Source organism: Chrysemys picta, chromosome 8 (assembly GCF_011386835.1).
Source record: "Chrysemys picta bellii isolate R12L10 chromosome 8, ASM1138683v2, whole genome shotgun sequence".
Lineage (NCBI taxonomy): Eukaryota > Metazoa > Chordata > Testudines > Emydidae > Chrysemys > Chrysemys picta.
In genome coordinates this window covers 55300555-55326257 of record NC_088798.1, presented here as the reverse complement: position 1 = coordinate 55326257, position 25703 = coordinate 55300555, and the positions used below count along the sequence as shown (strand labels likewise).

The following is a 25703-nucleotide window of genomic DNA, read 5'->3' as shown; positions in this document are numbered from 1 at the left end:
CTGGGTCCACATGCAACAGCCCCTGCTAATTTGGTTCTGAGTTTCTTATCAGTACAGATTGACAATCATAATGAAATGGTAGGGGTGGGAAAAGTGGTTTGTACCTTTAAGCAAGTGCACGGTACTTTTGGGTGTGCTTGTCAGTGGGGAGAAGACATCCCAAGAAGGGTGTTTGGCATTAGATACAGTTGAGGGTACTTGGGTTATATAAATATGGCTCTGTGTATTCTGCAATTCTGAAGCTGCTTGAGTTCCTACAGAATTACTCTCTGTACAGAAGAGTGCAGGAGATTCCAATTTTTTAATTTTCAAAAAACAAGTTTCTAGTCATCATGACTGTGAAGATAACCTTTCAAATATGATCTGAACAGAAGCTGATCTTAACTGGATGTTGACTCTGGAACGTAATGAGAAAATTTAATTATTCACTGCCAGTAAGTGTATTAGAAAGATCCAGCTACTGTGCTTCTCTGTAACTTTTACATTTTCCAGATGCTGCTGCTGCAGAATTTTCAGTTCACTACAGAAGTTAGCACTGTAGTGCCACAGAAACCATGGGTCTTGCTGTGAAATTTAGGTTAAACTTGCTGCAAAATACACATGGCCTTCATTATATGCACCAAATACCTGATGCTTCCTGTTCTTTGTTGGAGAATGTAAGTATACGCATACCTATTACCTCATTCAGTTTTGGACAGGTGGCTATGCCCTTAGCCCTGTCAAGAGACCAATCAGAAAGCAATATTAGACAAAAAGTCCCACCTTACCCCTGCTCCCTTTCTGCCCAGTGAGAAGCCCATATTTGTCTGTTAGACTTTCTTGACCCTTTCATCATTTTCTGGGGTCAATCAGGAAAGAATTCAGGGTCTGGAGGCTATCACTGACAGGCCATTATGAGGCAGGCTTTAAGAATAGTGGGTACATTTAAGACAGTTTTTCCCCTGAGATATAAAATGGGCCATTAGTGAGTGAGGAGGGAAAAATGGGACAATATGAAATTAAAAAGGTCTTTAATGAATACTCTCCAGGCACAGCATGCTGCCAACATACCCTGTATGCCAAAGGCTGCGAGTGGGGTTGGTGTACAAAGCAATATCATGAGTAAGACTAAGCTGTTGACGCTGTGAAGGCTACAAGCCCTGCTGCCAGCTCTGACATCCTACTGCACTTCATGCAGTTGCTCTCAGTCCCCGTTAGATCCTTTTCCTCTTGTATTTCAGTGAGCAAAACGAAATGGGCACATCATCATCACAAGCAGATGCTGTCATTAGCAGCAAGGAAGCAAGACTAATAACTCAGCCCAGCACCCTTTCTCCTGAGGACGGAAGTACTTGCTGTACAGCATCTCCATGGCCCCGACCTGTCTCCCGGCACACTGAACCCATATAGAATCATAGAATATCAGGATTGGAAGAGACCTCAGGCGGTCATCTAGTCCAACCCCCTGCTCAAAGCAGGACCAATCCCCAACTAAATCATCCCAGCCAGGACTTTGTCAACCTGACCTTAAAAACCTCTAAGGAAGGGAATTCCACCACCTCCCTAGGTAACCCATTCCAGTGCTTCACCACCCTCCTAGTGAAAAAGTTTTTCCTAATATCCAACCTAAACCTCCCTCACTGCAACTTGAGACCATTACTCCTTGTTCTGTCATCTGCTACCATTGACAACAGTATAGATCCATCCACTTTGGAACCCCTCTTTCAGGTAGTTGAAAGCAGCTATCAAATCACCCCTCATTCTTCTCTCCTGCAGACTAAACAATCCCAGTTCCCTCAGTCTCTCCTCATAACTCATGTGCTCCAGCCCCCTAATCATTTTTGTTGCCCTCTGCTGGACTCTTTCCAATTTTTCCACATCCTTCTTGTAGTGTGGGGCCCAAAACTGGACACAGTACTTCAGATGAGGCCTCACCAATGTCGAATAGAGAGGGATGATCACATCCCTCGATCTGCTGGCAATGCCCCTACTTATACAGCCCAAAATGCCATTAGCCTTCTTGGCAACAAGGGCACACTGTTGACTCATATCCAGCTTCTCGTTCACTGTAACCCCTAGGTCCTTTTCTGCAGAACTACTGCCTAGCCACTCGGTCCCTGATCTGTAGCAGTGCATGGGATTCTTCCGTCCTAAGTGCAGGACTCTGCACTTGTCCTTGTTGAACCTCATCAGATTTCTTTTGGCCCAATCCTCTAATTTGTCTAGGTCCCTCTGTATCCTATCCCTATCCTCCAGCATATCTACCACTCCTCCCAGTTTAGTGTCATCTGCAAACTTGCTGAGGGTGCAGTCCATGCCATCCTCCAGATCATTAATGAAGATATTGAACAAAACCAGCCCCAGGACCGACCCTTGGGGAACTCCGCTTGATACCAGCTACCAACTAAACATGGAGCCATTGATCACTACCTGTTGAGCTCGACGATCTAGCCAGCTTTCTATCCACATTATAGTCCAGGGATCGGCAATCTGTGGCACGCAACCTGCCAAGGTAAGCACCCTGGCAGGCCTAGCCGGTTTGTTTACTTGCCGTGTCCACAGGTTCGGCTGATCGCAGCTCCCACTGGCCGCAGTTTGCCGCTCCAGGCCAATGGGGGCGGCAGGAAGCAGCGGCCAGCACATCCCTCGGCCCGCGCCACTTTCCGTCGTCCCCATTGGCCTGGGATGGCGAACCGTGGCCAGTGGGAGCCGCGATCGGCTGAACCTGCGGACGCGGTAGGTAAACAAACTGGCCGGGCCTGCCAGGGTGCTTACCCTGGCGGGCTGTGGGCCAAAGGTTGCTGATCCCTGTTATAGTCCATTCATCCAGCCCATACTTCTTTAACTTGCCGGCAAGAATACTGTGGGAGACCGTATCAAAAACTTTGCTAAAGTCAAGGAATAACACATCCACTGCTTTTCCCTCATCCACAGAGCCAGTTATCTGGTCATAGAAGGCAATTAGGTTAGTCAGGCATGACTTGCCCTTGGTGTATCCATGCTGACTGTTCCTGATCACTTTCCTCTCCTCTAAGTGCTTCAGAATTGATTCCTTGAGGACCTGCTCCATGATTTTCCCAGGGACTAAGGTGAGGCTGACTGGCCTGTAGTTCCCCAGATCCTCCTTCTTCCCTTTTTAAAATTGGGCACTACATTAGCCTTTTTCCAGTCATCCGGGACCTCCCCTAATCGCCATGAGTTTTCAAAGATAATGGCCAATGACTCTGCAATCACATCCGCCAACTCCTTTAGCACCCTCGGATGCAGTACATCTGGCCCCATGGACTTGTGCTCGACCAGCTTTTCTAAATAGTCCTGATCCACTTCTTTCTCCACAGAGGGCTGGTCACCTCTTCCCCATGCTGTGCTGCCCAGTGCAGTAGTCTGGAAGCTGACCTTGTGCGTGAAGACAGAGGCAAAAAAAGCACTGAGAACATTAGCTTTTTCCACATCCTCTGTCACAAGGTTGCCTCTCTCATTCAGTAAGGGGCCCACACTTTCCTTGACTTTCTTCTTGTTGCCAACATACCTGAAGAAACCCTTCTTGTTACTCTTAACATCTCTTGCTAGCTGCAACTCCAAGTGTGATTTGGCCTTCCTGATTTCACTCCTTCATGCCTGAGCAATGTTTTTATACTCCTCCCTGGTCATTTGTCCAGTCTTCCACTTCTTGTAAGCTTCTTTTTTGCATTTAAGATCAGCAAGGATTTCACTGTGAAGCCAAGCTGGTCGCCTGACATATTTACTATTCTTTCTACGCATCGGGATGGTTTGTTCTTGCAACCTCAATAAGGATTCTTTCAAATACAGGCAGCTCTCCTGGACTCCTTTCCCACTCATGTTATTCTCCCAGGGGATCCTGCCCATCAGTTCCCTGAGGGAGTCAAAGTCTGCTTTTCTGAAGTCCAGGGTCCGTATTCTGCTGCTCTCCTTTTTTTCCTTGTATCAGGATCCTGAACTCGACCATCTCATGGTCACTGCCTCTGAGGCTCCCATCCACTTTTGCTTCCCCTACTAATTCATCCCTGTTTGTGAGCAGCAGGTCAAGAAGAGCTCTGCCCCTAGTTGGTTCCTCCAGCACTTGCACCAGGAAATTGTCCCCTACACTTTCCAAAAACTTCCTGGATTGTCTGCGCATCGCTGTATTGCTCTCCCAGCAGATATCAGGGTGACTGAAGTCTCCCATGAAAACCAGGGCCTATGATCTAGTAACTTCTGTTAGTTGCTGGAAGAAAGCTTTGTCCACCTCATTCCCCTGGTCTGGTGGTCTACAGCAGACTCCCACCACGACATCACCCTTGTTGCTCACACTTCTAAACTTAATCCAGAGATTCTCAGGTTTTTCTGCAGTTTCATACCAGAGCTCTGAGCAGTCATACTGCTCTCTTACATACAATGCAACTCCCCCACCTTTTCTGCCCTGCCTGTCCTTCCTCAACAGTTTATATCCATCCATGACAGTACTCCAGTCATGCCAAGCACTCACCTCCCTACTACATCAGAGATCTGCAATTAGCAACCAGAGTTCCAGACAAACAGCTTAGCTCAACTGGGCAAAGAAGGGGTGAGGAATAGAGGGCTAGGCATGGGAGGGAGGAAGAGAGACAGTAAGAAGTGGATAAAACGAAAGTGTAAATGAGGGGAATGAGAAACAGCATGAACAAGAATGCATTGGGGGGAGGCAACAACTGCAGGGGAAGGTGGATGTAAGAAGGTAAATGTGAATATAAGGACTTTTCTTAATATTTTTTTTCCCACGACATGTCGCAGATAATTCTAATGGACTATTTCAGGGGTCGGCAACCTATGGCACTGCGGGGGCAAGGGGCAGAAGTTTGGTCCTGCCGGCTCCCCTGCCTCTTCCCACAGTGTCCTGTGTTCCTGCCCCTCCTCCTCCTCTCCGTCCCTCCCTCCCTGCCAGCTGATGGCCCTTGTGAGGGAGGGGGTGGGGGCGGAGCAGAGTCAGCATGCTTGCTCCTCCGGATGGAGGCAGAGAAGAAGCGCGGGCAGGGCCTTGGGGAAGGGGGGTGGTGGAATCGGGCATATCCCCTCCAGCCCCCTGCCATGAGCACCCCATGACCCCAGCCCCACCCCCAGCCCTGAGCCCTGCAGCCCCACACACACCCCAGGCTCCTGCCCTGAGCCCTGTACCCCCCCTCACACACACCCAGCCCTCTGCTTGACTCCTTTACCCCCCCCCCACAACCCCAGCTCTGACTCTGGCACCCCCACACATACCCAGGCCCCCCACACTCCATGCCCTGACACCTGCACCCCCCTACTTGCCCCCAGCCCTCTGCCCTGACTCTTGGACCCTCCCCACATACCCAACCCCCCCACATCCCATGCACTCCCCACATCCTGACTCTTGCACCCCCCACATCTCCACCACCACCCTGAGCACCAAACGGGAGCTCCTGCACCCCCCCCCAACACACATTCCCACCTGCACCCCTCGCACCAAATGGGAGCTGCCCAGGTAAGCGCTCCACACCCAAACCTCGTGCCCCAACCCTGAGTCCCCTCCCTCATTCTAGCTCCTGGCCAGACCCTACACTCCAACCCCTATCCTGCTCCTTCACCCCCAGCCCTGTGCTCAATGCACCCCCACCCTCAGCTCAGTGCAGAGAGAGAGGAAGAGAATGGGCCAGAACCAGGGAGAAGGTAGGTACCCACTGTATGTGGGCAAGACCGGGACCCCAGACCAGCAGCGGGTTGAGCAGGTCTGGCAGCCGGGAGCTCGGCTGGCAGGAGCCGGTGGATGGAACCCCTGAACGGCAGCGGGCTGAGCCACTGCTGGCCTAGGTGAACAGAACCCCAGACCAGCCGCGGGCTGAGTGGGCCGGCAGCGTAAGATCAACATTTTAATTTAATTTTAAATGAAGCGTCTTAAACATTTTGAAAACCTTGTTTATTTTACAACACAACCATAGTTTAGTTATATAATATATAGACTTATAGAGAGAGACCTTCTAAAAAACATTAAAATGTATTACCAGCACGTGAAACCTTAAATTAAAGTGAATAAATGAAGACTCGGCACACCACTTCTGAAAGATTGCCGACTCCTGGACTATTTACATGTTTTTACACCTAGGGGCAATTTTCTCCCAGCACCAGTTAGACACTAAATCCAAATTTCAAGGCTTTGTGTGGGGTGGTTTTGTGGGGATAGGAAGGCATGGATTCCTTCCTGAAGACAAGGAGCTGCAATGCGGCCTCTCCACAATAGTTACTGCAGCCTCAGGACTCTAGTAGTATCTGCTACACTTTGCACCCTTTTCCCTGGTGGGGAATGGCCTGTGGATCTGCTCCTATCCCTCTACAACCTGGGGCTCAGGAGCTGGGCCTCACAGGTGCAAGAAGTGAGCATCAGCTGCACCAAAGGAGGGATTGTGTCATCTACAAAGATGGTGCTTGCTTAAAGAAATGTACTGAAATGTAAGTAGCCCCAAAAATTTATTTCCTCACTATAGGCTTGGCAATAGTCAAAAGAGGCCTTGTAAAAGTAAAGTAAAACAATTAAAAGGTATATTAAAAATAAGTTGGGGCATAACCCTAGGTCATGTTGTAAACACGTTTTGGTCCTAACTGGTTTTTACAAGTGTTTTAAATAAAATGTTTGTGTTTTGAAAAACACTATCTAGTGTTTAAGCAGATGTTAATTAAGACAATACTTAATGTTAAATAGACAATAAAAAATTACAAAATCTTTCATTATGGTAATGGAAATATAAATATGGTAAAAGGTAATGTTAATTAATTAAGAGGTGTTAATTTCCTATGATTAAGAAAAAAGTAGCATGCTGATTTTAGATTGGGGCACCCATTCACCATGAAGGTACTGTTAGAAAAAAAATTATACCCATTCTTCCCTTCCAGGGATTAATCACCCCTGCATGCATCGTTTCATCTTAAAATGCAAGTATGATAAGCAGTGTATACTTATATTTTATTTTAAATTAAGTCTTATCTCTCACTGTGATATTCACAGTCCTCCACTAAATTAAATGATCTGTAATTGCCCTGTAGGCTTGAACCATAAAGAATTCAACTTGGTTTTATTCCTTATCTTTAAAGTACTAATTGGGACTACATAAATCAAAGGTTACAACAGGGGGGTGAATTCTGAAACTTCTCCTTCCACCACCCAAGTGGAACTGCACACAATTTTGCCATGTCTGCAGCCCTTCCCGAATCTAGAGATGACATGACATGACAGCCACACTAGCTCCAATATACATTCAGCAAAGGTTACCAACTGTCAGTAAAGGTAAGGCCTACCAGTTAAAACTGAACAGCGAAAATTGCCTGCCAGAGTCAAGACTGTCTAAAAAAAACATGTATCCATAAGTATAAATGACAAGATACTCTAGGACAGTGGTTCTCAACCATAAAGGTCTTCTGGGAGGTACTGGACTCATTTAGATCAGTGTTTCTCAACCTGAGGGTTGCGACTCCCAGGGGGGTCATCGGATGGGTTTAGGGCCGACATTAGGGGGGGTTAAGCAGGGCAATTGCCTGGGGCTTAATGCCACAAGGGGCTCTGCAAAGCTAAATTACATGCTTCAGCTCCAGGCTGCAGGTCTCTGGCTTCAGACAAGGCTCACAAATGAATAACAGGCTCAAGTATCACACTGAATTTTAAGTACAATCGATTTATTTGATAATGATATGGTAAAAATGAGAAAGCAAGCAACTTTTCAATAAGAGTGTGCTTTTGTATTTTTGTCTGATTTTATAAGCAAGTAGTTTTTAAGTGAGGTGAAACCTAGGATATGCAAGACAAATCAGACTCCAGAAAGGAATATAGTACAGTAACTCCTCACTTTAAGTCGCCCCGGTTAACGTTGTTTCGTTGTTATGTTGCTGATCAATTAGGGAACATGCTCATTGAAAGTTGTGCAATGCTCCACTCTTACGTTGTTTGGCTGCCTGCTTTCTCCACAGCTGGCAGCCTCCCTACGCCCCCCTCCTCCCCACAGTGCCTCCCACCTGCCGGCAGACCCTGGGAATCAGCAGCACCTTCCCCCTGCTCCCCCCCCCCCGCCCATGGTAATCAGCTGGCTTGTGGCGTTTCAGGGGCAGGCGGAAGGGGGGAGGAGCGAGGACTCGGCACGCAGGCTCCTCCTGCCTCCCCAACGCCGCAAGCCAGCTGATTGCCCTGGGCAGGAGGGGAAGGAGGGGGAGCCTGCGCGCCAAGTCCTTGCTCCTCCCCCCTGCCCCCTAAACACCGCAAGCCAGCTGATTGCCCCAGGCAGGAGGGAGGGGGGAGGAGCGAGGACTTGGGGTGCAGGCTCCCCCTCCCTCCCGCCAGCGGCAATCAGCTGGCTTGCAGTGTTTAGAAGGGAGGGGAGGAGCGAGGACGCAGCGTGGGAAGTAAAGGGGGAGGTGGTGGAGGGGGGAAGAGGCAGGTCAAGGGTGGGGGCTTGAGGGAAGGGGGGCAGTGGGCGGGCTGAGGGTTGAGCCCCCCCGTGCTTGCAGAGTAGGGGAAGCTGCTGCTGTTGCGCAAGGTGCTTCTCCTAGCCTACAGCACCTTCAGCCTCCTTGCCTGCCTCATCTCCAGTGCCAGTGGGCTGTGTCTGTGTAGGGTAAGGCAGGGGCACCTCCCAACTGTTTTTAAACAATTTTTAAACAAGCAATTTAATACTATGCTGGGGGAGGGAGTAGTGTGCACGTGCTGTGTGTTTACAACTTATACCTGTATTAAATTGCTTGTTTAAAATGTATATAATGCCTTTTGTCTGGCAAAAAAAAAAAAAAAATTCCCTGGAACCTAACCCCCCCATTTACATTCATTCTTATGGGGAAATTGGATTCGCTTAACATTGTTTCACATAAAGTCGCATTTTTCAGGAACATCACTTCAACGTTAAGTGAAAAGTTACTGTACTTTCACACCTGACCGGAGGACAGGGCTGGGGGTGCAGAGCTGAGAGTTCTACTCCTTTCCCCGCTAGAAGAGGCAATGGGGAAAGGAGCAGAACGTCAGCAGTTCCTCTGGCGGCTGTACCACCTCCAGCCCCGCCCCGCCCCGCCCCCCAGCCCTGTCCTCCGGCCAGGTTGCCACTGTACAGACGGAGCTGGAGGAGACACAGCTCCATGAAAGGACAGGGGCGGGGCTAGGGGTTGCGCTCCTTTCCCCGCTGTAGTTCCGAAGTCTTTGGTGCAGCAGGAGGAGGACAGAGCCCGTCCCCCCTCCAGGTAATGTGGGCTGGATCATGAGGAGGGGACGGGGAGAGCATGGGGGCCCCAGGCTGGGGGCAGGGCGGAGTCACATGAAGGGTCACATGGGGAGGTCACATTCCCCCTTAGCTGGTGCGCCCCCCCCCCCCGTACCGGTAAGAAATGGATTCTACTTGCACCACTGCTAACCCTAGCTCTGAGACCACCACCTCAGGAACCCAATCCCTATCTCAACACGTCCTACCGTTTGGAACCCTAGTTTGGGGAGTGCTGTTCTCTGGAACAATACCCTTGTAAACAGACCCCTAACCTCTCGAAACATATTCTGTTCTGACACGTCCTACCATTTGAAATCATAACCCTACCCAGGGGAGCGCAAACCACGGGAACCCTAACCCTACCCTGAGAAATCGTACCATTTGCAACCTACCCCTAGCCCAGGGAACCCTATCCACTAGACCCCTAGCCCAGGGAGGCCTACTGATAGGACCCCGAACCTAGCTCCAAGTATCCCACCCATAGGAGCCCTACCCATTGCAACCGTAACCCTAGCCCCATTTATTCTGTCCATAGGAACCCTAACCCTAGGGCAAGGGGCCCTACCCACAGGAAACCTAACCCTGGGGGGGGGGGGGGGAGTAGGGAGCCTTACCCAACACACAGTCAACCTGTGGAACTCCTTGCCAGAGGATTTTGTGAAGGTCAAGACTATAACAGGGTTCAAAAAAGAACTAGATAAATTCATGGATGATAGGTCCATCAATGGCTATCAGCCAGGATGGGTAGGGATGGTGTCCCTAGCATGTTTGCCAGAAGCTGGGAATGGGTGACAGGAGATGGATCACTCGATTACTGGTTCTGTTCTGTTCATTCCCTCTAGGGCACCTGCCATTGGTCACTGCCGAAAGATAGGATACTGGGTTAGATGGACTTTTGGTCTGACCCAGTATGGCCATTCTTGTGTTCCTAACCCATAGGAACCCTAACCCTGGGGACGGGGAAGAGACCTACCCATAGGAACCCTAACCATAGCTCCAAGTACATCACCCATAGGAACCCTAACCTTAGGGCAGGGAGCCCCACCCATCAAAACCGTAACCATAACTTCATTTACCCAAACCATAGGAACCCAAATCCTGGGAGGAGGGGAGCCCTACCCAATAAAACCCTAACTCGGGGGGAACAGGGGGAGACCTACCCATAGCCTCCCAAACCCTAGCTTCAAGTACCAAACCCTTAGGAACTCTAACCCTCTGGAAGGGCGTTTGGATGCAGGGGATGGGCTGGGGCAGGGGTTTGGGGTGCAGGAGTGGGTGTGGGGGGACAGGCTCTGGGAGGGCATTTGGGTGCAGGGGATGGGCTGGGGCAAGGGTTTGGGGTGCAGGAGTGGGTGTGGGGGGACAGGCTCTGGGAGGGAGTTTGGGTGCAGGGTCTGGGTTGGGGAGGGGGGTTGGGGTGCAGGAGGAGGTGCAGGGGGGAGGCTCTGGGAGGGAGTTTGGGTGCAGGGTCTGGGTTGGGGTGCAGGAGGGGGCTCAGGGCCAGGGCAGGGGATTGGGATACAGAGGGTGAGGGCTCTGGGGCAGGGCCAGGCCAGGGATGAGGCATTTGGGAGGCAGACAGACTGCCCCAGGGCTAGGGCTAGAGAGGAGGACTCCCCACAACTCTCTCCCCACCGGCAGTGGCAAGCTCCGGGGGAGAGACCCCACCTCTTCCCCCTCCCCCCCAGCAGCCCACTCACCCTGCACCACTGTCACTGCACATGCTCCTAGGGCCCCTCTCAGGTCCAGGAAGCCCCCTCGCTCCCCTAAGGTGGGTGCCGGCAGGGGGGGGGGGGGGCTGCCATCACGTGTGGCCTCCTCCCCTACTGCTACTCCTCACCATAGCCTCACTGGGGGTAGGGGGTGGGGCTGCCCCTTGCCCAACCTGGGGCAGGAGAGGTGACTGGCGGACACGGATCAGATACTCACCAAAGCCCCAGCAGCTGCTCAGATTAGTGAGGTCCAGACGTCTCCCGGCCGGCCGGAAGTGCCGGGGCGGGGGGGAGGGGAGGGCTGCCAATCATGGGTGCGCCTCCTCCAGTGCAGCGGCAGGCAGCTGCCTCGGCCAGCCGCTGTTCTTGTGCTGTAACCTAGCCTTAGGCAGCAGCAGCCAGTGTAGCACCACAAAGTGCTCTCGCTCCCGTTTCGCTACTTTGGGTGTACTGAGCATGCTCAGTCGAACTGAGCATGCCCAGTAACCTTGACCGGGAGTGTTTTCCACCACAACCCCATCCCTCCCGTTTTGCAACCATCCCTGGACCAGTGACAGGTGCATGAGCAGCCCAGTCATTGGAACTAAGCAAGGAGAAGCCAGTGGAAAAAATGAAAAGGGGCCACTGTGGTCTCAACTTGGGCTCAGGGGCACGCTCTATACCTACAAACCCTACCTCCCCTTTCACGAATTCAATGAAAGCGGCCACTCCGGTCAGGAAGCAGATCGGGATTGTTTTTGACCACATACCCCATCCCCTCCTGATTCGCAACCCCATGGACAGGCGGTAGCAAGTTAACAAACAGTTTACCAAACTGCTACGCTGCGTGGCAGAAACCGCTCCCAGTAGCAAAAGGGGAGGGCAGCACTTTGTGCTGATACACCGGCAGTGCAGACAAGGGAGAGCAGCACTGCGCTGCAAGGCAGCCGCCCAATTTTAATCAGACAGGGACACTCTGGGGCCCGGGAAACACGTGCGGGGGGCAGCAGGCAGGGACCTGGGGACGCTCCAGGCAGGCCCGGAGAAGAGACCCGGCTGGAAACATTTGTGGAGCCGGGCCCCTGGCCCTGAACATTCCAGGAGCCTGGACACCACGGGTCGCCCCTGGTGACTAGATCCCCCGGTGTGCAGTCTGGGACACACCTTACTCTCTCCCACCTTTGCTCCCGCTTGCCGGGAGCTGATTTAAAAAAAGAAAAAGAAAAAGCAACAAGCAACAGGGAGGGCTCTGAAGTAGAGAAGAAGCCAGGAAAGTTCCCCACAATAGCGGGACCATTCCCCCGCTTACACAAGCAAGAAGCAACTCACAAGCCTATTAAGCCAAAACCAAGCCAAATTTCTGTGTTTTTTTCCGCAGGATTGGCACGTCTGCCCATAGCCCCTCTCTCCTTTTCTTCCCTTTAGTAAGGCACCACAGACACATTAGAAGACACAAAAATCATAGCAAACAGTAAATATTTCCTCATTAAAAAGACTGGAATAACTCAGCCGACAACCTTCCCACTGAGGATCCAAACAGCTCTCCTTGTCTTCCTCAGCCCACCTTGTATATACCAGTCACTCACCTCCCTTCTTCCTCAGACGTCTGCAATCCCACATAGGAGTGTTTGCCTTCTTGTTTGTTCAGAGTTCTAGCCGCACAGCTCAGCAAAGAGGCGGGAGAAGAGAGGGTTGGGCTGCAAGGGACAGATAAGAAAAAAGCAGAGGGACGCAAAGAGGAAAAACAGTGCAAGCAGAGTAATGGAGGAGAGAGGTGCACTGAGGTCTCGGCCAGGTATTTTACTTTCGTTTCTCTTGCAGTGTCTTAGGAAGGAAGTCAAAGACTTATGGTCTTTTCCTTTATGACACATCATAGATAATTCTAACAAATTTGCAGTGTAAAACTTTCATCAGGGTTCCTAGCTGTTGGTACATGTATAGCCTATCCTCAGTACAACAAACAGCAACAATTGCCTGTCAAAAACAAATCCATCCAAAAAACTATGTGTCGAGGCAAGTGGCAGGATTCTCTAGGAAATGCTTCCCTCTTATCCAGGTTGTGTCCTGTGTATTTTCAGAGGTGAATTTAGCACAATATAAAAACAACAAGGAGTCTGGTGGCACCTTAAAGACTAACAGATTTATTTGGGCATAAGCTTTCGTGAGTTAAAACCTCACTTCTTCGGATGCAGCATTAGTTTTCAAATAAATTGTCAGTTCCCAAAGCTAGAATGCTTAGTCACTACTCTGCTCACTGACTCATGCAAAACAGACTCAGGAAAATAACCCCCCAAAAAGTGTGGAATCTGTAAGTCATTTAAACAGAAGTATTGGAGCTATTATTAAAAATGGAATAAAAATCTGAGCAGATTTTCTACCTGGTTCTGCTCCCTTTGCACTGGTCAGGAGCATACGTGGAGAAGAGACTGGCCACAAACCCCTCGCTATCCTCAGTGAGCATAGAGCTGGCTAGACTCCCCTTCTCACATCCCCCAGTGCAGGGGATATGGACTAAGCACAATATGCTCCAGCAATCTCTAATTGGTATTTGGTCTCACTGAATAATGAGGTTGCCATCTGCTGGCAAGGCGTCCTTTAGGAACCATTGCCAGCTCACATGTTAGAGTAGCCCACAGACTGCTCTATTTTACACCCTGGGCTGACTGGAGAATCAGGGCATCATAGCTAGCTCATGGATCATCCCCTCCCTACTACACCCAGTGGGAGCTGGTCATTGGGAAGCTCTGGTCCCTTATGTTTCCATACAGTCAGGTTGTTTTTATAGTTAATCTCTATTCTTTGGTTTTTAGAAGCTGATGAAACGTTGCCATTAAAATGTAAAAAAGCAAATGTCTGTTCACTAGTTGTTGATAAATCAGCATTCAATCACTTACAAATAAATGGCCCATGTATGCTACTAACTGTAAGAACATGGGGACTAGAACCCAGGTTTACAGAGCTTGGGGCATCAGGGGGCTATGCTTAGCCCTACCCCAGGAGCACTGTGGAGAGTAGGCACCACAGGACATACGGCCCACAAGACCCAGAGTGACAGAACCTGCAGTCCTTTGACTGGCCAAGTGCCCCTTCTTAACCCCAGGGATTGTTCAGGCAACCATACAGACCTTGGCCTGCTACAGTGCCAGACTTTGCCTTGTCTCTTGATCTCCAGTCTTTGATTCCAGCCTGACCTCTGCCCTGATTTCTGCCACTAAATTCTAGCCCAGTGCTGCTCTGATCTCCAGTCTCCAACTCCAGCCTGACTGACCCTGACTCTTGTTTACAGGATCTGGCCTTGTGATGCCTGGGTCAGGCACTAGGTGACTGACAGCAATTGAAGTGCAAAGTAAAGGATAAACCAGGATTGGAAGCCAGAGTCTAGGGTCTAGCATAAGCAGGGCCTGGAACAGACAGGCAGGTGTAACAAAGTGGCCTCTGGTGGGGCACTACTGAGAGTACCAATTCAGGACAAATTGCTTAGACCAGGGTAGTTACAGCCCAAAGCTGGAGTTCCTTTACTATTAAGGCATGCCAGACCAGCCAAACAGAGAGGACTTTAGTTTTACCCTACTGGCTAACCAGAAGTCAGACAAGCAATTCCCTCAGATACTCCAGTTCCCTTGTATCACCACCAGCACTGCTCCTTATGGGGATGAATAGTTATGAAAACCAATACCCCAGTAAAAGAAAAAAGGTTCTCCTGATCCCAAAGGACCAAGCCCCAGACCCGGGTCAATATACAAGTCAGATATTACCCACAAATCACGGTGTTGCCAATCCTTTAGAATCTAAAATCCAAAGGTTTATTCATAAAAAGAAAGAAATATAGATGAGAGTTAAAATTGGTTAAATGGAATCAAATACATATAACAATTGCAAAGTTCTTAGTTCAGGCTTGTTTCAGGCGTGATGGGATTACTGCTGATTTAAACCAATCAAGTCTCTGGAGTACAAACATCCAGCTTGGATGGGTCATTCAGTCCTTTGTCCAGAGCTTCAGTTTCTAGCAAAGTTCCTCCAGTGGTCAGAAGCAGGATTGAAGACAAAATGGAGGGGTTTCCAGGCCCTTTTCTATCCTCTGCCATGTGGAACGACACCTCTTTGTTCTTACTGTGGAAAATCACAGCAGCAAGGTGGAGTTTGGAGTCACCTGAGCAAGCCACATAACCATGCATGACTCAGTTCTTTACAGGTAGAGCAGCCATTGCTCACACCTTGAATATTCCCAGGGAGGCTCCTCATATGTGGATTGGAGTCTCCCAAGGTCCATTGTTAGTTAAGTGTTTCTTGATTGGGCATTTAATCTGAAAATTACTTTCTCAAGAAACTGACCAAATGCTTCACTAATGCTACTTAGAAGCAAACACATTGAGATACAAGTACATAGCCAATATTCATAACTTCAAATACAAAAATGATACACATACAGACAGCATAATCATGACAAGCAAATTACAGCCTTTTCATAGACACCTTACCTGACCTCCTTTGTACAAGGTTTGGTGCAACTATAGGATCTTAGTTGCAACAATGATCTATATGGTCATTGTTCATGTCAATAACCTCACAGCAGGCACTCTGTGTTGTTGTTCAGATAGCTCCTCTTCATGGCTTCCTGATTTAAGTACTGGTATGGGCAAATCAGGGGGCTGTGAGGGGCTGCTACTCCGGTCTTGCTGGGCAGTACATTCTGCTAACTCCAACCTCACAGGGTCCTCCTGTGGTGATGTGGTAGTGTCAGTAGCCCAAAACCACCATGGTGCTATGTTCCAGCCCTCCAGGGCCTTAACATGATGTGATCTGACATGTTTCACTATGTTTCATGTTTAGTAGAGTATTATTAAGCCATGACAAAATGATGCGAAAACTATAAGATAACAATATAATTTACATTTGATACCAGCTATCTCAAGATTAACAAAACAAGGCACTAACATGTTGATATATTAAGTCAACTGTATTAAGACTACATAAATTTGTTAGTCTCTAAGGTGCCACAAGTACTCCTGTTCTTTTTGCAGCTACAGACTAACACGGCTACTACTTTGAAACCTGTATTAAGATAAAACAAAATTCAGAACATATTAACCCTTAAAACAATAAAATACTCACTCAGAAGAGAGAGGCAGAGAATTTAGTTCATAATCCAACACCACATCCCCATCACAGAAAATGTTTCTATTTACACATCAGTCACTAGTCATTCGTTAGAATACACAGTTTTCTATCTTCAAGTGATAGAGAAGCTGTAATCGTAAGGTGTTTCTCACGATCATATTAATGAGGGCTGTCGATTAATTGCAGTTAACTCATGCAATTAACTCAAAAAAATTAATCGCGATTACCGATTAAAAAATTAATCATGATTAATCGCAGTTTTAATCGCATTGTTAAACCATAAATACAGAAAAGGATACAGCTTTTCTCTGACCTTGGATGGGTAGATGCTGCCACCACCCAAATGCAAAAAGAGAATCTACATTTGTAAATTGCACTTTCACAATAAAGAGGCAAGACTATATTGCACTACTGTATTTGTATGAGGTGAATTAAAAATACTATTTATTTTATTTATCATTTTTAAAGTGCAAATATTTGTAATAAAAATAAATACACTTTGTATTCTGTGTTGTAATTGAAATCAATATATAAAAATGTAGAAAAACAGCCAAAATATTTAATACATTTGTTTTTCCTAAAGTTAATTAAGTATTTTAGGAAAATATCAGAGCAGCCACCAGGAAGATGCCACCAAATAATTGATGTGACAACCCCTGGTTTAGTCCTGTGATTTGAATACACCAATCCTTGATATGACTGTAACCCCCTAATCCTGCTCTGTGTGGATATGGGCATCATTTTGTTTCCCATTCCAAAATGGAATCCCTCTTGTTGATATAGTTTCTAATTATGATGCAAGAACATCAGAGACAAAATATCTGACATGCAAGAGCCCCATCAGTCCAGAGGACAAGTGAGCAAAGACTACCGAATTTCTTCTTTCCCACCCAGGTTTCTTGACCACCAGCCAGTAGATCTTCCTGCAGAGTGACTCCGTATATCCAACTTTGAACCCTAAATGCTGCTGCACCAAATGTAGTGGAGAAACTGTTTAACATGCTTATTAGGGTCTCTCTTGCCTTCCCCCAACCCAGCCAAGCAACATAAACAGATAGCAATCTTTAATGGCCTATGGACATCCAAACCATATACACATTATTAGCAGAGATTTGGGACCTAAGCTACTCAGCTCCCATCTTGGTCCTTGTAGCTGGCTGACCCTGTGCTCGGGCTCAGCCACAGTAGTTTTGAGTCTCTTGCCCTGGGCTCCTGTCCAGGAGCCCCCACGCCTAAGCAATCTTACTGCTCCCAGCAGTTCAGCTCACTCCTGGAGTCGTTTCAGAGCCCAATTTAAAGTCTCCTTGTCTCTAGTCGCTGCCAGCGCTTCCCAGGTCCCACCGCAGGTTTCTGACTGGAAGAAGTCCTCTAGAACCTTCGCCCATATCGAGTTTGTCATGCCAATCTGCCCCAAACAAGGATGGGGGCACATGGAAGAAAAAGGTTAGCAACTGCCTCAGCTGAGCTCCCCCTTGCTATGGGAGTTCTTTAGCAAACCTGGCAGGCTCCCTATTCGGTGACCAGTCTCACCCTATTCTCCCCGCCCCTATTCTGTGGCCAGTCTCACCCTTTTTAAGGTCCACTTCTCTGGGTGGAGCATGTTCTGCAGGTGTGCCTAATTGGTGCTGCCTGAGTGCAGGAATGCTTTAGACTTTCAACTCGTGGGACGGGGGCATGTCACATCACAGTCTTCCTCTCCCTTCCCTTTCTGCAACTGAAGCTTGACTCCCACTCAGAGTGTTGAAAGGGCCTCCTCTGAGTAGGTGCTAAGCTTCATCCTCCCTGCCCAATTTACCCCCACAGGAGTGCTGAAGAACTCCCGAGTCCTAGGGTATTTACATGGCCTTGTAACCCGCCCACTTGTCACTCACTCTCCTTCTATACGGAGATCTACATTATACTCTAGTCATCTTCAGATGCAATAAGAACGGATTGTCCAACCGACTTTATTCCAGATTTAGGTCTGTATCTGGGAATACTGATGACAAAAACCTCAGTGTAAAAGACAATCAAATCCAATAACTGTGTATATGAGATAGGGGAGAAAGCAGGTACAGATGAAAAAGCAAAGAACCCTGCAGGCATTTAACTGCACAGATTACATGTCAAAAGAATCTATGTGTATTGTGAATACACACAGGAAAAAGTATTCACTCCTTGAAGCTCCACGCATCAAAGCTTCTGCACCAGTGCTGCGCTTAATCTGGGGGCAGACCCTGCCAGGGCCGGCTCCAGGCACCAGCTCCTCAAGCAGGTGCTTGGGGCGGGCGCTCGGGAGAGGGGCGGCACGTCCAGGTATTCGGCAGCAATTCGGCGGATGGACCCTCACTCCGCCTGGGAGCGAAAGACCTCCCGCCAAATTGCCACCGCAGATCGCAATCGCGGCTTTTTTTAGATCGAGATGGCGGCTTTTTTGTTTGTTTGTTTGTTTTTGTTTTATTTTGGCTGCTTGGGGCGGCCAAAACCCTGGAGCCGGCCCTGGACCCTGCAAAGCCTTACTTACATAAGTAATACTTACTCATCCCAGTACTGCCTTTGGCTTCAGTGAGCCTACTCACAGGATTCAGGATTACTTACAATTGTAAGCTTTTGCAAGATCAGCTCCCTGGTTTCCATACTACATAGAAATAGTTCCAGATTCTCATAATCATGTACCATTAAAATTAAAATGTACGAGATTACCAGCTAGATGCATTAAATACACCTCGTAAATGTCTCCACAGCTTCTAGTGAAACAACTGCTTATAAAACAACTATACAACTGTATACCTGGGCCTGTCACTCATCCAGCTGTTACCGGTATTTATGTTTGCCACATTTAAAAGAAAAAGGCCCAGTTTAGTTAGTTTTCAATCCCCACTACAAAGACAGATCTCAAGAGAGAGCTGGAAAGCTGCTCTCTGGGGAAGAAAGATTAAAGAGCCAATGCTGGCGTCGAAGCTAGGACTCCCCTCATGGCAAGTTGTCTTTTATGCTTTTAAACAAAAAAATGCCAGCCTATTTGATAACTGGGATTGGTGGGCAGAGCCCATGGGAACAAAAGGACTGCCTCCTCAGGTGAGAGGGAAGCCAAGCCTGACATTGAATACACAGCACAGGTAGAGGATGGAAGTGTGATAGAATGTACCCATGTCCACACCTTATTGTAATAATCTTTGTACCAGGTATGTCTTGTTAGTATCATTTGAAGACCCATAATTTGCTGGTCAATATTGTCCTAATAAAATGTGTGTGGCAACACCATATGTGAAGTTACATTCTACAGGGAAATTGTGTAATTAACACATGTTCCAAATTGTGGTTTGCAAACAGGTCTGTCTCAAACAAAGGAACGTGCGCTCCACTTAATTTGCATTTTAGCAGTAAACAGAGCCATCAAGCAGGAAGGGAGACAAAGGACTGGGAAACAGGTGGGAAAACCAGCAGGGAATATCCTGACATATAGACACTCTGTCTCCTGAATATCAGCTGGAAATGTTTTCCAAGAGGGGGACTCAATGATAGAAAGAAGGTCTAAATGCTCCAAGGGACCCGCTCCTGCTCCCTCTTTCTCTGTCCATCAATTAACTGCACCAGAAGGGAGAAAGGAAGCAGCCACTGAACAGAGGAAGGGGTCCTGACCTAAGTTCCCTGTAAGCTGCACGGCCGCGCAGCAGCTTATTTAGTGATGCACGGGTGCTCAGGGAACCCGCCTCAGCTGGGTGAGGGGTGCCCCTCTGCCAGCCCAAACTCTGCTGCGGCCCAGACCTGCCATGGCGCTCAGCCCCAGGTGCGGCCGGAGCGGCCCAGACCCCAACCCAGGCCTGGCCCGGACCAAGGCATGGCCTGATCTGGTGCGGCCTGCACCCAGGTGCAGCTGGGGTGCCCCTCCCCCAGCCTGGACCTGCTGGAGGAGGGGTACCTATCCTGCAGCCCCAGATCTGGCACTTGCCCTTCTAGCACTTAGTTCTTCCTTTCCTCAATGTAATTGTCCTCCATGAACCCGCTCAAACATAGCATCTTTACAGCTGAGTGCTTCAGTGCTGAATCCAGAGATCAGATCCACTGACTGAAATTCCAATACCCTCTGCCCACCCAGCCCCTTCCCCACTTTGTATGACACTTTTTGGCAGCTGAAAGAAATGGTGCTGAAAAGGAAGTTAGTCAATGGGATTCAGCCATATAACCTGAAGTGATACAACATGCTACAGCTGAGAAAGACTCTGAGGGCTTGGAAAATGTCTATGATGCTGTATGCTGCGTAAACACTTGTAGACATAAACTGTCAATTCTGGAAATAGGTTCAGGAAATACTCCGAGGGCTCCTTGATTATTTCCTTGACCCTGAAACAGAAGAACAACAATTGATTTTTCACTTGGGAAGCCTACCCTGCTAAAAAGTGTCAAAGAATCAGAACAAATGGTCAGGTTTCCCCATTTCTTTCCCTATAGAGTGAAAGCCATTTCAGCAGCTTTCTGAAAACAAGAGAGAATTTCCTAGAAATGATTAAAAGCCGGTTACTTGCCTCTCGTAACTGTTGTTCTTCGAGATGTGTTGTTCATGTCCATTACAATTAGGTATGCACACGTCACATGCACAGATGTCGGAAACTTTCCCTTAGCAGCTCCCCTTGGGATGGCAGAGGAGCCACCTAGAGTGGCGCCCTTATGGCACAGTATATAGTACCCTGGCAGCCCGAACCCCCCTCAGTTCCTTCTTGCCATTCACTCCGACAGAGGGGAAGGGGGGGCGGGTATTGTAATGGATGTGAACAACACATCTCGAAGAACAACAATTACGAGAGGCAAGTAACCGTCTTTTCTTCTTCGAGTGCTTGTTCATGTCCATTCCAATTAGGTGACTTCCAAGCTGACCATCGGAGGTGGGTAGGAGTCATGGAATGATTGATTGGAGGACAGCCCTGCCAACTGCTGCATCATCTCTGGGCCTGTTGGTTGATGGCATAGTGGGCTGCGAACATATGCACTGAAGACTAGGTAGCTGCTTTGCAGATTTCATGGATGGGTATCTGCACCAGAAAGGCAGTCGAAGACGCTTGTGCTCTCGTCAAATGGGCTGTGATTGCTGGAACTGGGACCTTAGCCAACACATAGCATGTATGAATGCAGTCTGTGATCCAGGACAATATGCACTGCACAGAACCTGGAAGGCCCTTCATTCTATCGGCTATGGCCACAAACAGTTGGGTTGATTTGTGAAAAGGCCTCATGTGCTCTATGTAGAACGCTAAGGCTCTTCGAACATCTAGCATGTGCAAGCTCCACTGCTGCGGGTTCGTGTGGGGCTTTGGAAAGAACATTGGCAGACAAATGTCCTGTCCCATGTGGAACTGGGAGACCACCTTGGGGAGGAATCTAGGGTGCAGTCTAAGTTGTACCGTGTCCTTATGAAACACCGTATAAGGGGGTTCAGAGGTGAGAGCCTTTAGTTCAGACGCTCTCCTTGCTGAGGTAATGGCCACCAAGAATGCTACCTTCCATGAAAGGTAGAGGAGGGAACAAGTGGCCAGGGGCTCGAATGGTGGGCTCATGAGTTTGGAGAGGACCAGGTTCAGATTCCAGGTTGGTACTGGTGGTCGAGAGTAAGGGTACACCCTTTCCAATCCCACCATGGGATTTGCCACAAGTACTCCTGTTCTTCTTTTCATGGGATTTGAGAACACCGAGCACCCAGATTCCCCTGGATGGAAAGCTGAGATAGCTGCCAGGTGCACTCTGATGGATGAAAGGGATAGGCCTTGTTGCTTGAGGTGAAGCAGGTAGTCCAGAATAACTGGGATAGATACCTGAAGCGGTAGCAGATGTCTGGGTTCGCACCAGAAAGAGAACCTTTTCTACTTGGCCAGGTAAGTTGACCTGGTGGAAGGTTTCCTACTGCCAAGGAGTATTTGTCTCACTGGCTGAGAGCACTGGCTCTCCATCGAGTTTAGCCATGGAGCTTCCAAGCCACGAGGTGCAGGGACCATAGGTTCGGGTGGAGAAGGCTCCCGCGGTCCTGAGTGATCAGGTCCGGATACAGGGGTAGGACTTTTGGGGCGTCTACCAATAGTTCTAGAAGTGTCGTGTACCAATGCTGATGTGGCCAGGATGGGGCAAGCAGGATTACCATTGCTCTGTCCCTGCCTATCTTGAGCAGGACCCGGTGGATCAGTGGGACTGGAGGGAAAGCATACTTCAGGCCCTCGCCCCACTGCCTTAAGAAAGTGTCGGCGATAGAGCCCGGGCTGTGGTTTTGAAATGAGCAGAACATAGGGCACTGTTTGTTATCCTTAGTGGTGAATAGATCGACTTGGGGATAACCCCACTTTTGGAAAACTGACTGCAGGACATCTGATCGGACCAACCACTCGTGAGCTTGGTAGGATCTACTGAGGCGATCGGCCAGCTCATTCCTCACCTCGGGGAGGTAGGATGCTTCCAGCCGAATGGACCGGGCTATACAGAAGACCCAGAAGAGAAGAGCCTTGCGGCAGAGGGATGAGGAGCAAGCTCCACCCTGTTTGTTTATGTAGAACATGGTGGTGATGTTGTCTGCCAGGACTGTCACGCTGTGACCTTGCAAAGTGGCGTGAAAGGTTTGACAGGCCAGACGAACCGCTCTGAGCTCCTTCAGGTTTATATGAAGGGGTATCTCGTCCTGTGACACAGACCTTGTGCAGCCCAGCCCAGCCCAGATCTGATGCATCTGTTACTAGCGTCAGAGAAGTTTGGTGTGTAGCGATGGGGACACCTGCACAGACTACAGATTGGTCCAGTCACCAACGCAGAGACTCTCGGACTTGCCCGGGTACCATTACTATCATGTCCAGGCTGTCTCGGGCTGGGCAGTAACATGATGTGAGCCACGCTTGTAGGGGCCTGAGCCTCAGTCTGGCATGCTTGACTACATAAGTACAGGCTGCCATATATCCTATTAGCTTCAGGCAACCCCTGACGGTTGCGGTGGGGTATTGTAATATCATCCTGACAGTTTGTTCTATGGCCTGAAACCTGGGTTCTGGGAGGCCCACCTTTGCCTCTACTGAGTCCAGGACCGCCCCTATGAATTCTATCCTTTGGGTCGGTCTGAGTGACGACTTGCTTATGTTGAGAAGGAGCCTCAGTCTGTGAAATGTGTCCATGACCGGTGTAACGTGGGACTGAACCTGATCTTTGGAGCTTCCTGTCAGCAGCCAATCGTCAAAGTACGGGTGCACTCAAACTTGTCTTTTACGCAAAATGGCCACCACCACCGCCATGCACTTGGTGAACACGCGGGAGGCTGTGGAAAGGCCAAACGGAAGCACCGTGAATTGGTAATGCTTGCGGTTTATCACAAAGCATAGGAAGCATATGTGTGCCGGATGGATGGCAATGTGGAAATAGGTGTCCTTCATGTCGAGGGCAGCATACCAATCTCCTGAATCCAGTGATGGGATGATAGTGCTTAGGGTGACCATGCAGAACCTGAGCATGACCATAAATTTGTTGAGTCCGTGAAGGTCTAGAATGGGTCATAGACCCCCCTTTGCCTTGGGGATTAGGAAATAACGGGAGTAAAATCCCTTTCCCCTTAGTTTCTGCGGAACCTCCTCCACCACCCTTATGCAGGAGGTGCAATCGCTCCTCAATATAAGGAGTTGCTCGTGAGAGGGGTCCCTGAAGAGAGACGGCGAAGGGGCGTGGGTGGGAGGGAGGGAAGGAGGAGAACTGGAGGGAGTATCCCACCTGCACCGTGCGTAGGACCCAGCGGTCCGATGTTATATGGGACCACGCACGGTAGAAGTGGGATAGCCGGTTTAAAAGCTGTGGGGAGGGATCCTGGGACTGGATTGGTAGGCTGTTCTCATGCATGCCTTCAAAACCCTTGCTTGTTTCCTGGCTAGGGCTTATTTGGGCCTGGGTTAGCTGCGTTATTGGATGGCCTGCATCTATTATTTCTGCCTCGCCTGCAGTAGGGGTCTTGTCTAGCGTGAGTTTGGTATTGCCTTTGCTGTGGAGGTTGAGGCCTGAAGGGCTTCCTCTGGGTTGCTGGTGTATGCATCCCCAGGGATTTCATCGTAGCCCTGGAATCCTTGAGGCTGTGCAGCCTGGAGTCTGTTTGCTCCAAGAAGAGGCCAGAGCCTTAGAAGGGGAGGTCCTGCACAGTGTTTTGGACCTCAGGAGGGAGGCCTGACCCCTGTAGCCATGCTGAACGCCTCATAACCCTCCTGAGGATATGGTTCTGGCCGCAGAGTCAGCCGAATTGAGGGAGCATTGCAGAGATGTTTTGGCTACTGCTTTCCCTTCCTCAATTAGCGCAGAGAACTCTGCATGCGAATTCTGTGGCAGGCGATCCTTAAACTTGGACATAGCATTCCAAGAGTTGAAGTTGTGTCTTTGGCCTGTTGGCTGGCTATCCTGAGTTGCAGGCCACCCGACGACCTTCCAAAGGTCTTTGGATTTTGGTGCCGAGGCTTGCTGACCCTGGCGTTCTCTCTCATTTATGGCTGACATGACCAGGGAGCAAGATGGAGGGTGGGAGAACAAGAATTCATAGCCCTTAGATGGGGCAAAGTATTTTCTCTCCACTCCCCTGGCCGTCAGTGTAATAGAGGCCAGGGGTTGCCAGATAGTCTTATAGTTACTCTGGGTAGTCTTAATTAGTGGCAATGTGACCCTTGAGGGACCTTCTGGAGCCAGGATATCACCCATCGGACCCTCCGGCTCGACAGCCTCTTCCGCCTGAAGGCCCATGTTAAGGGCGATTCGGCAGAGAAGTTCTTGATGGGCCCTATGGTCGAGAGGTGGGGGTCCTGATACAGATGTACCCGCCACTGCTTCATCTGAGGAGGAAGAGGACGTGGGCTGCGGCTGGTTGCCATCATCCTGACCTTCTTGTAGTTCCCCATACTCCTGGGCCGTGTCGGGGCCTGTCAAGGCTATTGCCTCTTGAGATGTAGACTGTGCCTCCTGAGGTCTTGGGGTCATGCCTCTCGGTAATGGTGCGGGCAATGGACCTGCCTCTCTCGGCTGCTCTGGGAGATCTGAAGTCGGCCTAGAGAGCGTGGCCTCTCTTGCATAGGTGCTGACTCCGTGGGTGCTCCAGCCCTGGAGCACCCACAGGGAAAAATTAGTGGGTGCTCTGCACCCACCGGCAGCCAAGTTCCCCGCCCCGTCCCTCCTGCCTCACCACCACCTCCGCCTCCACCTCCACCCCTGAGCATGCCACGTCCCCGCTCCTCCGTCTACCTCCCAGGGCTTGCCGCCACCAAACAGCTGTAGCAAGCTCCGGGAGGGAGGGAGGAGGAGTGGAAAACGTGGCACACTCAGGGGAGGAGGCGGGGAAGAGGCGGGGCTGGGGATTTGGGGAAGGAGTCGGAATAGGGGCAGGGAGGGTGTGGGGACTTTGGGGAACGGGTTGGAATGGGGGCAGGAGGGGGCGGGACAGGGGTGGAGTCGGGGTGGGGCCAGGGACAGAGGGGGGTTGAGCACCCACCGGTGCTGTAGAAGTCGGTGCCTTTGCTCTCTTGCCCTCGAGGTGTGCTTATATGGCAACCTTGAGTGGCATCACATTGAGTGCCCAGATCTAGAGGCTCTATAAAATGTGCCCTGCTGATGGTGGTAGGCCCATGGGGTCCAAAAGGGCCACTGCCCCAGAGGCGGCCACTGCGGCTTCCAAGCTGTGTGGGACTCTCTGCTGGTCATGGTCTGCTATAACTGGAGCGACCGG

At 49.7% G+C, this 25703-nt stretch overlaps 2 protein-coding genes across 11 annotated transcripts in view; both read right to left on the bottom strand.

The window, feature by feature from the left end:
* LOC101946660 (2-5A-dependent ribonuclease-like) overlaps positions 1-25703 on the bottom strand; it is a 66024-nt gene that overhangs the window by 10127 nt on the left and 30194 nt on the right. Inside the window, exons 1-2 of one of the 8 annotated variants that reach the window (XM_065554486.1) lie at positions 11133-12474; positions 9818-10063 (exon numbers count right to left, since the gene is read on the bottom strand). The exons of 1 other annotated variant lie outside the window; for it this stretch is intronic. The gene's annotated coding sequence lies outside the window, so the exon portion shown is untranslated. 6 more of the 8 variants (XM_065554487.1, XM_065554482.1, XM_065554481.1 and 3 more) reach the window with 6 other exon arrangements.
* Positions 14675-25703, bottom strand: part of LOC103305973 (2-5A-dependent ribonuclease-like) — a 41291-nt gene continuing 30262 nt past the window's right edge. For all 3 annotated transcript variants that reach the window (XM_065554491.1, XM_065554492.1, XM_065554493.1), the window contains one exon: positions 14675-20335. In XM_065554491.1, the coding sequence (XP_065410563.1) occupies positions 20197-20335 (139 nt within the window). In that variant the 3' untranslated portion in view covers positions 14675-20196. The remainder of the gene's footprint in view (positions 20336-25703) is intronic.